At 40.5% G+C, this 17,206-nt stretch overlaps 1 protein-coding gene across 5 annotated transcripts in view; it reads right to left on the reverse strand.

The window, feature by feature from the left end:
• Positions 1 to 17,206, reverse strand: part of rassf5 (Ras association domain family member 5) — a 147,517-nt gene that overhangs the window by 76,265 nt on the left and 54,046 nt on the right. For 2 of the 5 annotated variants that reach the window (XM_070859046.1, XM_070859045.1), the window contains exon 1: positions 1,786 to 2,319. The exons of 2 other annotated variants lie outside the window; for them this stretch is intronic. In XM_070859046.1, coding sequence (XP_070715147.1) covers positions 1,786 to 1,902 — 117 coding nt within the window. In that variant the 5' untranslated portion in view covers positions 1,903 to 2,319. Of the gene's footprint in view, positions 1 to 1,785; positions 2,320 to 17,206 lie in introns of those variants that run through there. One more of the 5 variants, XM_070859047.1, reaches the window with a different exon arrangement.

Raw genomic sequence — 17,206 nt, forward strand, 5'->3', positions numbered from 1 at the left:
CTGTTCCAACAAAAAAGACAAAGCATCATCATGAATTCTGATCAGAAACACCCGAATCTAAAACCGAAAAAAAAATTCAAAATGTTCATGCCCATTAACTCAAATCATGAACAAGAAAAGGTCACACAGTCCAATAAGCCCATTCCTTCTACAGATTGCGGGACATTTGCCATGGGCACTATCAACACATTTAATCTGCTATGGAAATCACATGGGTTCCCCAGACCACACAGAGGGCAATATGATATATAAACAAAAATAGTTCACCAACATTGAAATTTCCACTAAAGATGAGACTATTGAATTTTCCAAATGTGCAGTAATGCTTGAATCGTATTTTGTAAGACTATTTGCATGAATACCAGTTACAAATCTCACTACTATAGCATAAGCGGTATGAGCTATTTGTGTCTCCGTATGAGAAAGTTGAAATGTCATTTATTTTACATAAGCATATGATTTTTTTTTTGCAAATTCTCAATACTTCTAGTCTTAAATGTTCCTTTCTTGGTTTGATTCTTCAACATTATTTACATATTAACCCTCTGCTCTGATATTCACATACACTACATGACCAGTCACAAATAAGAACGATGCTAAACACATTAGAAATGTAGTATTAATCAGTCCTAAGACTACTACTAGGATATTGGGGTGGAAAAAATAAATCACAGAAAGCAGAGCAAAAAAAAGTCAAACTTTAAAAAAAGGTGAAAAATTACAATAAGTCACCCATAAAGGCAAGTGTTATTCTAGATGTTAACATAGTAGCATCGGTTTTAATACAAGATCTTAGTTTACACCAAACTGAAATCCAGAATGTATTACTTATCAATGTTATTACTGAGTAAATCTCTTACTAATTAGTAGTAGCATTGTTACACATTTTCACCTAAAGAGTACATAAAAGTAACAAATTTACTTTGCTGGAGAAAATGCTATGGAAACTAGTCTCACTCTCAGTTACAGGGGCTTTCCTTGAGTTTAACACCTTACATGACAATCCAATAGATTTTTAAAAATCTGAAACTTCAAGGTGGCTACATTAATGCATTACTAAAGCTAATATGTACACTGCACATAACATTTTCCTGGCATTTTGAATTTCTTCTAAAAATGGCAAGATTAAATTTGACACTGAAATCTTTTCCTACCAAATGTGCAAAGAGTGACCTATTAAAAGCCAAATCATTCATGTGAAACACATTAAACTGGTATCGGTTGAAGTTCCGGGGAGGGTGGGGGTGTTTAAATGGAAGCAAATCAGCATTTTACTCAAAATCACTAATTTCCAAATAGTTTTTGTAAGATTTAATTATAATAAATCTCTAATTCTTTAATAACTGCATCTGCTTTGTCACATTTAATTCTGCTTGAAAAAGATGTTAAGTTTCATCACTACCTACTAGAAATCTAATTTTAACTAATGTCCACTGTGATTAAAGTACGCCAAATGATTTGAAAGGATATCTGGCGTACAGATTCTTGTACTCTAAATAGGCTGGCTGAATGATGAGAGCATCAATTTGAATCTCAAAAATCTGGCACTTTCACCATGCAATTTTGTAAAATTCTGATTAAAGCAGACAAATTTGTGTGTCCTGTCTGAAGCCAGTTACTGCCAAGCAGTTGAGGTTCCTACCTTTCTTTCAATATTAACAATTTTTTTACATGCTAAATAGTAGAATTGCATCAAAAGATTTTCTTGAAGTTATTGCAAACAGTGGACAACTTATTGATTTCAGTCAATATAGCACTTAGCTCATTGTATATAAAAAAAGTTACCTTTTCTAAAAGCTTGTTCTGAGGTTTCCTGAAGAATGAGGTCTTGGCAGTAAAGAAACAGTCTAAGTCTTCATCTAGGCTGCAATATCCACTGCTCATACTGGTATTCCACGTCATCCAATGATTTAATTTGGTGATCAAAAATCATCAGAATATCCTAGAGGATTTAGTGTGCTATTTAACAGACCTGCAAGCTTAAAACACAGGACCACTGTCCTGTGATTTCCCAATACAGACAGGAGTTGCCTTGCATAAGGCAGGAAAAGGGCATCATACAATACATACACGCAGATTCTTCACTATTCCTGGACCAGCTGCAGCTGTTTGCTTTTACTTCAGTAGCTGTTAATGTTTAACAATTTAATCCTCTATGCGCTTTAAGTCTTCGCCTCTGTCACCAAATTACTGTATTTACACATGGGCTGTGTACCTATCTTTCACTGCCATATAGAAAGTCCCTGCTGGCAGCCGGCTGAACATGGTGTAGTTGACAGCCTGACTGTGGAGCTGTTGGCTGCTGTGCTGCACACCATCTGTGGCTAATCAGCTATCTGCATGCATACAGGAGCTGAGTGAGGTCAGCTCCTTCCTGCCTTCTAGTTCTATGTGTTTCAACAAAGCAAAGCCACTTCCTGCTGCAAGATTTAAAATACTAAGTTCACACATACATGTTGATTTATTACAGCCATTTTAAGTGCCCCTGAAATTCTCAGCGTGCACATGGCATTGCATTTATAAGCAGCCATGACATTCTTAAAGAATGCACATAGCATTTAAACACTCCTACCCTGTTAATTTTAATTCTGCTCCAGATTACATTATCAGCAATGTTTAATTAATTCAACTTTAAAAAAACCTAAACCCACTATGTCCTGACAGCTTGCATGTAATACTGTATGACTGTCGTATAATTGCAGAATATACAAATACAAGCTAATTCACTTAACAGCAAAGCCGGTTAAATGGGCAGGCTCATCTGGCGAAATGTCTTGCAAAATTTCTAACCATGACACAATGATGTAGTTGCATCACTGACTGGATTGCTTAATATATTTTTTTAAAATAAGTAAAAATATATTTGCAAAAATTTAAACTATGACAGATCTAGCATCTGTTGCCATGCAAATTTAGACTGCAGTCAACAGAGCAGCATTTGAATGTAATAAAATTGCAGCAGGAAGTTTGTCTTTCCAAAAACTCCATGATGTAACAGTCCTTTCAGAACATTTTCCTTGTATTTACCAACTTTAAAGTCAAATAGAAACTATGTAAATGAAAGATTCTCACAAAGGAGTTACTTTTGGTTACTGAAAATGCTTTCATTAACAAATCTCGAATTAGGAACACGGGGATTAGGAGCAGGAGTAGGCTATTTGGCCCCTCGAGCCTGCTCCGCCATTCAATAAGATTATAGCTGATCTGATCCTGGCCTCAACTCCACTTCCCCGACCGCTCCCCATAACCCTGGACTCCCTTATCATTGAAAAATCTGTCTATCTCCACTTTAAATATATTCAATGGCCCAGCCTCCCCCCAGCTCCCTGGGGCAGAGAATTCCAAAGATTCCCGACCCTCTGGAAGAAATTCCTCCTCATTTTTGTCTTAAATGGGCAACCCCTTATTCTGAAACCATACCCCCTAGTTCTAGATTCCCCCACGAGGGGAAACATCCTCTGCATCTAGCCTGTCCAGCCCCCTCAATCCTATACGTTTCAATAAGATCACCTCTCATTCTTCTAAACTCAGTGAGTATGGGCCTAACCTTTCTTCATAGGACAACCCTTTCATCTGAGGAATCAATCTCGTGAACCTTCTGTGAACTGCCTCCAATGCAAGTATATCCTTCCTTAAATAAGACCAAAACTGTATGCAGAACTCCTGGTGTGGTCTTACCAAAGGCCTGTACAGTTTATACACATTTAAAATTAATCAAAATGGAATTTAATTAATCGAAAACAAAAATTTAATTTTTTGAAAAATAAATTCATATATTTTAAAGAGTCTAAAAATAAACTTACATTATTGAACAGGATTTTAAATGTTTAAATTATTGAAAAAAGTATTTTTCTTTCCTTTAAAAGTCTTACTGCTTTTATCAGTCATAAGAATTTCAAGGGCATTCGATGGGCAGAGGCGTGCGATCTGTCAAGAGAATCAGATCACAAGTTTCATGTTTAGGCACATGCGCATCTGGCCTGCTGAGTATTTCCATTTTCTGTTTTTATTCCATTTTCTGTTTTTATTTAATTATACTGTATCTCTGCTGAGGAATTGGCCGCACATTTATTATACTGCTGACAAAAAAAAAACTAACATTATTTTCATTGGCATAGTGATGCAGTCTTGCATTTTATTGTAAATAATTTACAGTTAAAATTTATTGTCCTATAGTTCCAATGTAAATTACTAAGACTGAATGACCTGCTGTTTGTCTCTGCACGGTTGTCTTGTAAACTCAAGACTAAAGAAATTATTAGTTCTGTACATTTACCTTCCCCTTTTACCTCCATTACCACCAAGAATCCAGTACATTTTTGGCAAATATATTTTGAAAGAAAACAAAATCACTGGTTGCTTATTTTGATTGTAAATTAATAACGTACATTCATCTTCTCTGCTCATTGTCACAGGTTTGGCTCCATTAAATCATTAACCACATTACCTCAATTGTGTTCTTTATATCAACAGTATTAAACAAAAGGAGGATCTGTTACAAATGTGATGACGCACTGGAAATACAGTGCATCTTACAGTTCAGCCTGCTAATCATTATTTTCTAAGAGTCTGCTACTAGTCTGTACAAACTGGATTTAACAGCACACTCCTGTGTCACTCCTGTCAGTTGCCACACATCCTCAGAGACTGATGAAGTTCTATGGGTCATCGACCCAAAACGGTAACTCTGTTTCTCTCCACAGATGCTGCCTGACCCTCTGAGATTTCCAGCATTTTCTGTTTTTATTCCTCAGACAGACCTCAGAACCTGCACATAGGTGTGATGTCCCTTGAACATCCTTCTAGTCAGGTGATATTTATGAGATTTGGGCCAGTCAGCTTTTGCTAGCTCCCTAGGTCTGTATTTATGCTGCTCTGAACTATAGTAAAACGTCCCAAGGAGCTTCACAGGAGTGTTATAAGACAAAAAAGTTAATTTAACACTGGGCACATAAGAAGAAATTATGGCAGATGACAAAAAGCTTGATCAAAGTAGTAGATTTTAAGGAGCGTCTTAAAAAGGAGGAAAGAGAGGTGGAGTGTTTTAGGGAGGGAGTTCTAGAGCTTAGAGCCCAGGCTGCTGAAGACTCGGCCACCGATGGCTGAGCAGTTATAATCAGGGATGCTCAAAAGGGCAGAATTTGAGGAGTGCAGATATCTCAGGGGTGAGGGGGGGGGGGGCGGGGGGGAGGTGGGCGTTGAGATTACAGAGATAGAGAGGGGCAAGGCCATGGAGGGATTTGTAAACAAGGATGAGAATTTTGAGGCGCTGCTTAACTGGGAGCCAACGTAGGTCAGAGAGCACAAAGTGATTGTTGAATGGGACTTGGTACGGGTTAGGACACGGGCTGCCGAGTTTTGGAGGACCCACAACTATTTCCAAAGAAAACAAAAAAAAAAAATGCGAATGAAATAATCTTTCTAAAGAATCGTTCTGCTGATATAACCAATTGAAGTATAGCAACCGCAGCTTTGCTACTCTAATTAGTACAAATGAGGCAAGCAGAGCTTCACCGTTTTCAAGGCAATATTATTTCAAACATGTCAGCTTTATGCAAGTTCAAATCCAGACTCTGACATTTTGTTAGATATCACAGCTTGTGCTCATATTTAATCTTCCCATCTTTTCTTCTCCCTCTCCTCTCCTGAAAATGCTCGACTCATACTGGAGTATAGTTCCATTGATGTGGGCCATTCTTCAGTACTACTCCCTCATGTGGCCCTTCCTTGCGTGTTAGATTTGCATGCTGTTCGACTTTTGGAGCTGGGTGTATCACAACTAAATCGAATCCCTGTCTTCAACAAATAGGGACTTCCAAATCAATTGTAGTACCATCACTGCTGTCCTGGCTAAGATTAGCTTCCTCACCTCCCAAACCTGCAATTTGTACCACCTAGAATGACAAGAGCAGCAGGTGCATGGGAACACCACCACCTCCAAGCTACCCTCCAAGTCACACACCATCTTGACTTGGAAATGAATTGCCGTTCCTTCATCGTCACTTGGTCAAAATCCTGCAACTCCCTACCTAACTAATAGCACTGTGGGCGTACCTTCACCACATGGACTGCAACAGCTCACCACCACCTTCTTAAGGGCAATAAATGCTGGCCTGGTCAGTGACATCCGTGAGGGAATAATTTTTTTTAAAACACAGACCAAGTAATCAAGTTTCTTGTTCTGAATTTTCTTTTGTTATGATGCTGCAGTCAATGAAACTGTATTACCAAAAGCACAATGACATTTTGATTAAATATCCTCCCCCAAAAAACAATAAGCTTTAATGAACCATAACACAAAGGATTATGATATTAGGATTCAAGTAATATTTAAATAATCTAGACATGAGAAACAGGCATATAACCCAATAGTCATTCTTAAAAAAAATCATGCATTTTTGTTTTGAGACAATAGTGGTATTTATTTCTTCAATACATATTTCTTTTAATAAAAACATAGATGTTGAAATGAGGCTCGTGATACCGAGATAGTTGTTGTAAGATACTTATGATTCTTAAAGTTAAAATAGGTAAAAAGGTTCAATTCTTATGATAAATATACATCTGGAATAGTGGGGGAAGAGAAAGAGTGCCATTTACAATGGTTTGGGATTGCTAACGTTTAACTTTAAAAATGGTAGGTTTACATTCAGAAGCTATGATTAGTCTGTTACAAACACCAAGAGTAGATCAGTGAATGGCAAAGCTCAGTAGTTTTGAGTTCACTCTGAAATAATTTCCTGCTGATTCACATATCCTCTATTATTTTAATTAATATTCTTGTTACTTGTTCATGTTTATAATTTTCATTTTAGGCTGAAAAATTGTAGTGTGTTACTGAAATACATCTTTATGTTGGTTATTTAATTTGGATGGAGAAAGCATTAAGTGAAGTCTGTTGTTGGGTGGCCAATTATGGCAGTTAATCTTATGCACTGCAAATCATAAACAGCAAATGAGATGATGAGCACCTAATCTGTTTGGTAATGTTGGCCGAGGGAGAAAATATGGGCAGAACACTGGGAGAACTCCTTGGTCTTCTTTAAATAGTGCCCAGGAAATCTTTTGGATCCACCAGAGGCCTCAGTTTAACATCTCAGCGAAAGATAGCAGCTCTGACAATACAGTACTCCCTCGGTACGGTACTGAAATGTCAGCCTAGATTACATGTTCAATTATGATTGGATTGTGGTTTTATCCTACAATCTCTGAGTTGAGCAATAGTGATACCAACTGAACCAAGCTGCCACTAACGGTAGTAGTTTAATCCTAAATCACACTTACTTGCATCATGTAATTCTATACAAGTTTCTCTGAACAACCAACCACCAAACATGCATTTCTACACTGAATTTAAAGAACATAAGAAATAGGAGCAGGAGTAGGCCATTTGGCCCCTCGAGCCTGCTTCGCCATTCAGTAAGATCATGACTGATCTGATCCTGGCCTCAACTCCACTTCCCTGCCTGCTCCCCATAACCCTTGACTCCCTTATCGTTCAAAAATCTGTCTATCTCCACCTTAAATATATTCAATGACCCAGCCGCCACAGCTCTCGGCAGTAGAGAATTCCACAGATTCACGACACTTTGAAGAAATTCCTCCTCATTTCTATTTTACATGGGCGGCCCCTTATTCTGAATTTATGCCCCCTAGTTCTAGATGCTCCCACAAGGGGAAACATCCTCTCGGCATCTACCCTGTCAAGCCCCTTCAGAATCTTATACGTTTCAATAAGATCACCTCTTCTAAACTCCAATGAGTATATGCCCAACCTTTCTTCATAAGACAACCCCTTCATTTCAGGAATCAACCTGGAGAACCTCCAATACAAGTATATCCCTCCTTAAATAAAGGGACCAAAACTGTACGCAATACTCCAGGTGTGGTCTCACCTTGCAGGACTTCCCCACTTTTATACGCCATCCCCCTTGCAATAAAGGCTGACATTCCATTTGCCTTCCCAATTACTTGCTGTACCTGCATGTTCATCTTTTGTGTTTCATGTACAAGAACCCCCAGATCCCTCTGTACCGCACCATTTTAATAATAATTTTCTTTTTTATTTTTCCTACCAAAGTGGATAACTTCACATTTTCCCACATTATACTCCATCTGCCAAATTTTTGCCCACTCAATTAGCCTATCTATATCCCTTTATAGATTATTTGTGTCATCCTCACAACTAAGATCATGCATAACTAACCTGACCAGCCACCATGACCTCCGGGTGGTTTCTCCCTGGTCAGGAAGGTATATGCTTGCATTTTTGGAAACAGGAGGTGGGTGGGGTGGGTTGACCCATCCACCTCCACGGAGGTGTGTGGGGGACCTGACCCATCCACCTCCATGGCACGAACCTGGTATTGCAGTACTTCCAGGAACGGTGCAGTGGCTCTAGGCCTTTTGGCTAAGAGCATTGGCGCAGAGTGATCCTTGGCATGTGCAAGGTGACCTCTGGCGTTTGTGATTTGACAAAGAATTGGAACGTTTGGCTACGAATTAAAAAAAAAATAAATAAAAATAAATGGCGGCATGAACTGGGTGGGCCAAATGGCCTGTTTCTGTGCAGTATATGCTATGTAAACACTAGGAGAACTCCCCTGCTCTTCTTTGAATAATGTTAGAGGATCTTTTATGGACGCGCTTATTTGCAACAGTGAAATAATCTGATTTGGTCTTCTTGAAAGAAGACTTGCATTTATATAGTCTTTCATGACCACCGGACATCTCAAAGCGCTTTTGGAGTGCAGCCACTGTGGTAATGTGGGAAGCAGACAGAATCTAATTGAGCCCAACTGGCCGCCTGATTCTCCCACAAAAACAAAAGTGCTCCATCAACCTGCTCCCGCCACACAGCACTGCCCCCCAATTATCAAAATCCATGATGAGGCCTTGGAGAACGTGGACCATTTTCCATACTACCGTCAACAAGGGCAGACATCGATGACGAGGTCCAACACCGCCTTCAGTATGCCAGCACAGCCTAAGGAATAGTGTTTGAAGACCAGAACCTTAAAACCAGCACAAAGCTCATGGTCTAGCAGGCACATCAAAGCTGCCTCAGGAAGATCCTACAAGTCCAGCCTCAGGAAGATCCTACATGTCCATTGGCAGGATAGGCACACCAATGTCAGTGTCCTCACGCAGGCCATCCTTAGCATCGAAGCATTGACAACGCTCCAATGGTCAGGCCACATCGTCTGTATGCCTGATACGAGACATCCAAAGCAAGTGCTCTATTCGGAGCTCCGACAGGCCAAACAAGCCCCAGGTGGGCAGAGGAAACGCTTCAAGGACACTCTCAAGGCCTCACTGAAGAAATTGTTCAACATCCCCATCGACACCTTGGAATCACTGGCTCAAGATCGCTCAAAATGGAAGAGAATAATCCATGAGGGCGTCAAACACTTAAGAGTCTCTCCATCGGGAGCAAGCGGAAACCAAGCACATACGGCGGAAGGAGTGCATGACAACCCAAGCACTTCAACCAATGTACTTTCAACCACCATCTGTCCAACCTGCAACAGAAGCTGTAGCTCCCGCATTGAACTTAGTCATCTGAGAATTAATTTTTAATGTGGAAGCAAGTCATCCTCGACACCAAGGCATAGCCTATGATGAATGTGGGCAGCACAGCAGCCAACTTGCACACAGCAAACACCCACAAACAGCAATGTGATAATGACCAGATAATCTGTTTTTTTTGTTATGTTGATTGAGGGATAAATATTGGCCAGGATATCAGGGATAACTCCTCTGCTCTTCTTCAAAACAGCGCCATGGGATCTTTTACGTCCACCTGAGGGGGCAGACGGGACCTCGGTTTAACGTCTCATCAGCACTGCACTATCACATGACCAGATTGCTGATTGGTCCCCTTGGACGATAAGACACACCAAGAAGTTTCACTGGAATGTGTAATTAGAACCATCCTGTCTACATAATTAGTGACTTTGCAAAGTGTAATTCGAGCCAGTCTGACTGACGACTCCAGAAGAGAACTCACTTGGAACAGACAGGGCTCACTCTCACCGGTCAAGACCTTGTCCCACACCCCAAACAAGTTCCCGCACCCAACGGATCGCTCTGCCCCACTCTCTCTCTTCTCTCCTCTCTTCTCCTTCCCCCCCCCCCCCCCCACAAGTCTCAGTCTCTCTCTCTGGCCCACCTCTGATTTTTTTTTCTCTTTCTGAAGGCCATGAAAATGTTATTGTAAATAATCACAGCGATATTCTACGCAAAAGTCCTGAAGATAACCCAAAAGCTCCAGGCTCAAACGGCAATGGGCTCCACGCGATTTGTGATTTCACCACACTTTCGGCACCCTCGTATATCGTACTGCGCATGCCCGACTGGATCAAGCACGCATGTGCAAAAAGGGGGTGGAGTCCAACGTGCGCATGAGAAAGTCACAAAAAAAGTTGTGAATAATCACTCCAATCTTTTATATCTGACACTGCAAGCAAACCGGGGCTCAGTTTAACATCTCATCCGAAAGATGGAGCCCCCCCCCACACAATCCAGTACTCAGTACTGCATTGAAACATCAGCCTAGATTATGTACTCAAGTTTCTGGAATGTAGCTTAAACCTACAAACATTCTGACTCGGAGGGAAAATTGTTATCATTAACAGAACAGAAAGTTTACAGAATGGAGCTAACTTAAGTGTAATTCACTGGAGACAAAAATACAGTTGCATGCATCTTATGTCAGGACATTTTCAGAAAAACAGGAAATCATTCAGTATTTCATTTTAGGTCACAAAACAAAAATTCACTCACTAGTGAAGACACTAGAGAGCATCAAAAAAGATCTTTATTTTCACACTTAAAGATCCTCATTTGCTATATACTGGCCATTTGTGCATGGAACTCGTAACCCTTTTTCAAATTGCAGTCACACTTTCCTTGAGTCTTTCCCAAGAAATATTATTCCCCAATCTCCTCTCAGCTTCTGTACCTGCCTGCCACAGAGCAGACAACCCTGCTGCACATTTACAGCTCACTTCTAACCACAGACCACAAAATATTTTGCAGTTAGCACTTCAGGGAATAAATCCAAGAAACTAACACTTTATAATGGAGGCTCAGTTAATAAAACAATTAAATGTTCCAAAAAGCCTGTGGCAATTAGAATGTAGGCTGCAAGTGTAGCATTATGATGGAACCATGTGGTTGTACTTAATATGGTAATTTTTAAAAAAGATACTTTAATAATGACTGCATGCTACAGTTAGAACAGTGGCCATGCTACTTCATCGGGTGTTTTTACTGATCACAGTGCAGTCAGTGTTTTTAAACAGAAGGTTGTGGTTTGATTGTTGATTCCCTTGGAAATTCTGAGCTGTCAATCAGAAAACATACCCATTGTAAACTGAGAAATTTACAGCAGAGAAATTTAATGCTGCCACGCCCAATTTTTAAGCGCTAAACAAGCAGAGTCCTAAAAGTCAGTTTTTTTGTAATTTTACATGTTTTCATTCTCATGTCCATTTCATAACAAAACATCTGATGAAGTATAGGTGATTGGCAGGGTATAGATGAGGGAGTCTAGGGTTATGGGGAGAGGGCAGGGATGTGGAGTTGAGGCCAAGATTAGATCAGTCATGGTCTTATTGAATGGCAGAGCAGGCTCGAGGGGCCAAATGACCTACTGCTCGTATTTTTTATGGTGAACACACTTCTATATTTACAGCTATTAGACTATTAGCTGTTAAAATCTGCATGAACAGAGTCGAGGCTTCAAAGACAGTCAAAATGATGGCTTATCAGAAGAAAAGGAAGGGGGAAAAGAAAGGCGATGCTGCTGGTGAGAGATAACTCATGCCAGCTGGTGAGTAATGTTTATATTGTGAGCTTTAATTGAAGTCCAACTGCTGTAGCACACTAACTATAATTAAAATTCATGGTGAACATCAGCAAGAGCAATACATCAAATATTACTTGCTGATCTTCCATGGCGTTTCTCAGTTAGTATGGGATTTGAATGCTTGACTGAATATGCTAATCAATGGTTATGGCAAGAAAAAAATGTCTGCGTTTATTATTGATAATCCAAGATAAAGATTCAAAAGAGTAAGGAGGTGAAGTAAATCAGGAAGCAGCAATTCTATGGACTTTTTATTACTATTGAAAATTGTGTAAGATTATAAAAAGAAAGTTACCAAATACTGTGCATTATTCTCCTTATGAATTCTCATTATGACTACCCAGAGCATAAACTTGGAGAGGAAATGCATATGCAGTTTCTGCCTATACCTTTGCATCGGCATTTGTTAAACATAATGGTGTACTTTCTCATGAAATGTGTGCTTTTGCAGAGATATCCCGCAGTCTAAATGTTTAATTTTATGCATAAATGTACCCCAAGATTATTTTCATTCAAATACGAGCAAAACAAGGCACATACAAGATACCTCCCGATACAGGCTTCTGCCCACTTCCTGTTTTGCAGTTGTAAAATATTGGTTGAAATTACAGTTCAGCCACATTTTACAGATGAATCTACAGCAGAAGATATCCAAATAGTAATTCAAAATAACTTCATTTTTGTTGGGAATGGAACATATTTATAGCTGCTTTAAAAAATGAATGTTGATGGGAGGGGAAAAAGGGAAAGGAAAAATAGGAAGCTGCATAAAATTATCTAACCTAAAAGACTGAAAAAAGCAGATCTAACTTTACCACCGTCAACAATTAGCCCCAGTTAACTGTTACTGTAATTTGTATGTTTATCATGCAAAACTCACTTAATTTATTTAGCTTGATGCTGTACAATTACAAACCGCTGTATAAATACAACCAGAAATACAAAGAGACTTGAAATGAAGCTCCAGCAATAAACATTTCATCTTACAAGATCATTTGCAATACGACTGGCCAGAATAGCTGCATGCATGCTTTAGACATTATTTCAAACAAGAGTCAAGATTTATTTAGCATCTGAGGGGCATCGGTTTGAATAATTTGCTTATTTCAATGAAAACATTTTACAGGAAAATATACTCCTAGTATGCAGGCACACACACACACACACTTCCCTCCTCTGGCAAAATCATGCTACTGCAACAGTTCATGACCCATAAGCAGGATACTGCCAACACTGAAAAAGGATTTCAGGCATGTGTACATTATCTTTGGAAATAGCATCCAAGTACTTCCAAAAAAAAGTATATTTTTTTTAAGCACGTTTAACAATGTCAATACTTGAACTAAAAGTTAATTTACAACAACATTTGCTCAGCTCCTAGATCTGCTGAGGACAGAGGTGCTGACTTTAAAGGACCAGCTTTTAAAAGAAAGACGTTTTTTGCAAATATGCAATTGTTTGAGATACTGGAAAGCCTGACTAGGAGCTGCTGCATTATGTTTGAAAGTACAGAAATATGGTGCAGTCTGCTTCCAGCTTGTGTGGTGTTCGGTCGCAGGGAGTCAACAACCTGTACCACAGAGCGTATGGTCATCTACATGGACATTGCAGCCAGGCTCTCTTACCAGCTCCTTCAGCTTTGATACAAGCTCAAACTGGTGCTATTCAGGGTCTGGGCTCCAACATCTGCACCATCTGGGAAAGGCTGGTGGATAACATCGATAGAGGCTTCAATCGTGCAGCTATTATCCTACAATCTCAAGGGTCCTCACTTGAGCATCGGCAGCCTTCCACCAGCCATGCTGAAGCCACTGAGGTACCACCTTGTGGGAGTGGAAGGGCAATTAAGAAAAGCATAATGGTTTGACACATGAATGACAAATGATGTTAAGGCTAATATTGTGCAAGGCATTAACGTGCCCTTTTTAAAAAAAAATTCAATTTTGCAGTGTAGTTTTGCAGCAGGGACACAGGTGTATATGAAGTTGGCTCAGAGGTTCTGGGCTCTTTATGAATGGAGGTTCTTTATTGCAGGGTGGAAGGACTGAGTACATGAGGTGGTTAATAAGGGGATGGGATGTTTGAGGCAAATGATTAAATTAGTAGTACTGGACAATCAATTGATCCCAAACATCTCTGGCTGCCCTCCCACTTCGGTTCCTTCCTCGTTTTCATCAGAGTTCCTTGTCAGATGTGGGAAGGTCCTCTTACTGGTCTGGTATGTGCATTTAATGTTGCACAGCAAAATTATGCACACAGCCACAATGCAGGAGGCTCTCAGTGGGCTGTACTACAGAGAGCCCATAGACCTCACCAGACACCAAATACATTTCATGAGGAGCCCGAATTTGTGTTTGATAATGATTCTTGCATTCTAGTGGCTCGTACTGTATCTCATCTCGGTGAGCGAGTTCAGGTTACGTTAAAGGTGCCATAAATCACGTGTAGGTGATAGCCCTTGTCCCCTAGCAGTAGAATAGTGGGGGAATGTATGACTGGCGCAGAATGAAACCATTGTGACAGCTGACATCTGCATGACTCTGTGGCAGTGATCACTGACCGGCTGTACATTGATTGAATGGTAACCTTTCCTATCGATTAAGGATGTTGGGTGACCTAATGGCTAGATGCCGTCGAGGACAGCAATAAATGCTGGCCTTAACTTAACCTGGATTTGTGGGAAGCCAGATACTGCAGCAAAGCCCACCACCCTTTCATGCTGACCACTGACAAGTGACTCTAGGCCTGTGAGCCCTACAGGGTGGGTAAGACCTTCTGCCATACCTTCCACTCCCCGCACAATGTGTGGTCTCCGAAGAGGACCAACTGCTGCTTGTTGTGGCTACCCAGCTGATGCTGCTGCTTTTGTTGCTCCTGTAGCTCCTCTTCCTCCTTTTCCTGCAAACAAACTCAAGTGCCAAACTGACATTCACTTGCTGAGGGTGTAGAAGCAGAATAAATGTTGGACATAGGAATCTCCAAAGCAAACTCTCCTGTGGAAACTCAAACACTACTATTGCAAACAGATACTAATGATCTGAGTGTTTGCAATAGAGTGCCTCTTCAAACCACTTCAGATTGCCATTTTAAAACTAATCCCACCCAGTATTACTGAGAGGATTTAGTGCTCGACAAGTTAAAAATGGATTCAGACTACAAATCAGTACCCCAATCTGAATATGTTAATGAAGCTCCTACTTGCTTCAGACAAGTACCTGGGTTGCCTAGAAAACTCTGGAAGCATTATAGCATGCGGGAAGTAAGCGGTGAGAGGGGCGATTTTCACTCAGTTATCACCCCCTTTCCGCTGGGCAGAGGGAGTCACTCCTTTTATCTCTATTTATATTATCTTGCTACCCATTGCACAAACGGTCACAACCTTTCAGCATTACATAATTAGGCCACTACAGAACTACTGAAAATAAACAGCCATGTAAAATAAATCCAGCACTAAAGCCATGTACAATTGATCACCAATCGTTAAACATTCCTTTGAATAGTCCCATGTACAAACAAGGTTCTGTTCAACCTTGTAGCAGTCTGGCACTATTGGTCTTGCCCTTCCACCTAGGTTTCTCAATTAAAAAAATGTATACCCATTAATTGAATTCTGGCAACTTTTCATACCCGAGAACTGATGACTAACTACAAGAAATTAATTATGCCACATATTCAATTTTGACTTATTACCAGACCAAATCTTAAACACTGAAATTATGTTATTTTGACCAAATTCTATGACTACAGTAAATCTGTACAACTCTAGAAAGCTTTCACCTATTTCCATGACCATCTGCACATTTTCTTTGGAGTAACAAGCAATTAATACCAGCCCAGAGTTACTTTCAAGCACAGCAAAGCCTTTGGTATCAATTACTTGCTGACGAATACAAGGAACAATTTCTAATGGACAACAAAAACAGCAATATACAATGTAACACTAGAAATATAATTACACTTTTAGCAGACTCTAACAAACATATTTTAATATGCAATTGAAATTAATTTCACAATACAATTCTCAACAAATGTATTAGTGTCAGTTTAAAAAAAACCAGAAGAATATGAGCCAACAATATTGTTCCCATATATTTGAAGCTACTTAAAAAGACAAGGGTCTGTAATTTCACAGGCTGTGATCCTGGCAGTTGCACCAGAATCGCCCTCCAACACTGAACCCCACAGGAATGTTGCTACAATAACTCAATAGGCTTAGTACTGTGAACTCAATCAGGTGCGACCTGACTCTACTTTATTAGCTCTCAAAGTGAGGATTAAACATGGCCTTGGTAGTCTGTCGTATCCAACAAAGACGTTGATGTGCTAATCATCAATGGCATGTGTCTTCAAGTGTCTATATAGGCCAATTCTGGATGCACATAGTCTCTTGCACGTCGGTCAAGGGAAGTTCGATGTGCCTGATGCGGACAGTACTGCCACCTGATGTCGTCTATCTCTAGTGTCCCGCAGGCGTTGACATCAGCTTTCTTCGAAGGTCTGGCAGGCAGTCCTCGTGAGGGTTCGCCACTGGATTTTATTAGCTACTATATTCTCGAGGTCCTTTGGTCGGATGCCACAGTACTGGAGGTTAGCCTTGATGCAATCTTTGTAGCGCTTGCGGGGGCGCCCCTGGTGTCTTCGACCTTCAGAGCTCGCCGTGAAGAAGCTGATGAGGGATCCTTGACTCATCCATGCGGATGACATGTCCAGCCCACCGGAACTGGGCTCGCATGATCATCACCTCGATGCTAGTTGATTGTGCTCTCTCCAGAACCTCAAAGTTTGACACCCGGTTTTGCCAGCATATGTGGAGTATAGATTGGAGACTGCACATATGGAATGCTTCCAACTTTTTGATGTGACTCCTGTAGGGTGTCCAGGTCTCACATCCATAAAGGAGAGATGAGAGAACAACTGCTCTATACACCAACAGTTTAGTTGACAGTCAGATGTGGTGGTGACTCAACACCTTAGTGCGCAAGCGACCAAGTGCCTGGCTGGCTTTACAGATCCTTGCATCAATCTCCTTGTCCAAGGACCCATCACTTGCTATGGTGCTGCCAAGGTATTTGAAGCTGTCCACTGACTTTATTTGTATACTGCCGATGAAGACTGTGGGAGCAGATGCTGTGGTGCCAGGGGCAGGCTGATAGAGAACTTCGGTTTTACTGAGGCTGATGGTTAGGCCAAATAATTCTGTTGCCTCAGCAAATTTGCTGAGTATGAATTGTAGGTCACTCTCCTTGTGTGCCATAAGGGCGCAGTAGTCAGCAAAGAGTGCCTCTAGGATGAGTCGTTTCCATACTTTGGTCTTAGCAGCAAGGCAGCGGAGGT

The sequence above is a fragment of the Pristiophorus japonicus genome, chromosome 17, assembly GCF_044704955.1.
Source record: "Pristiophorus japonicus isolate sPriJap1 chromosome 17, sPriJap1.hap1, whole genome shotgun sequence".
NCBI lineage: Eukaryota > Metazoa > Chordata > Chondrichthyes > Pristiophoridae > Pristiophorus > Pristiophorus japonicus.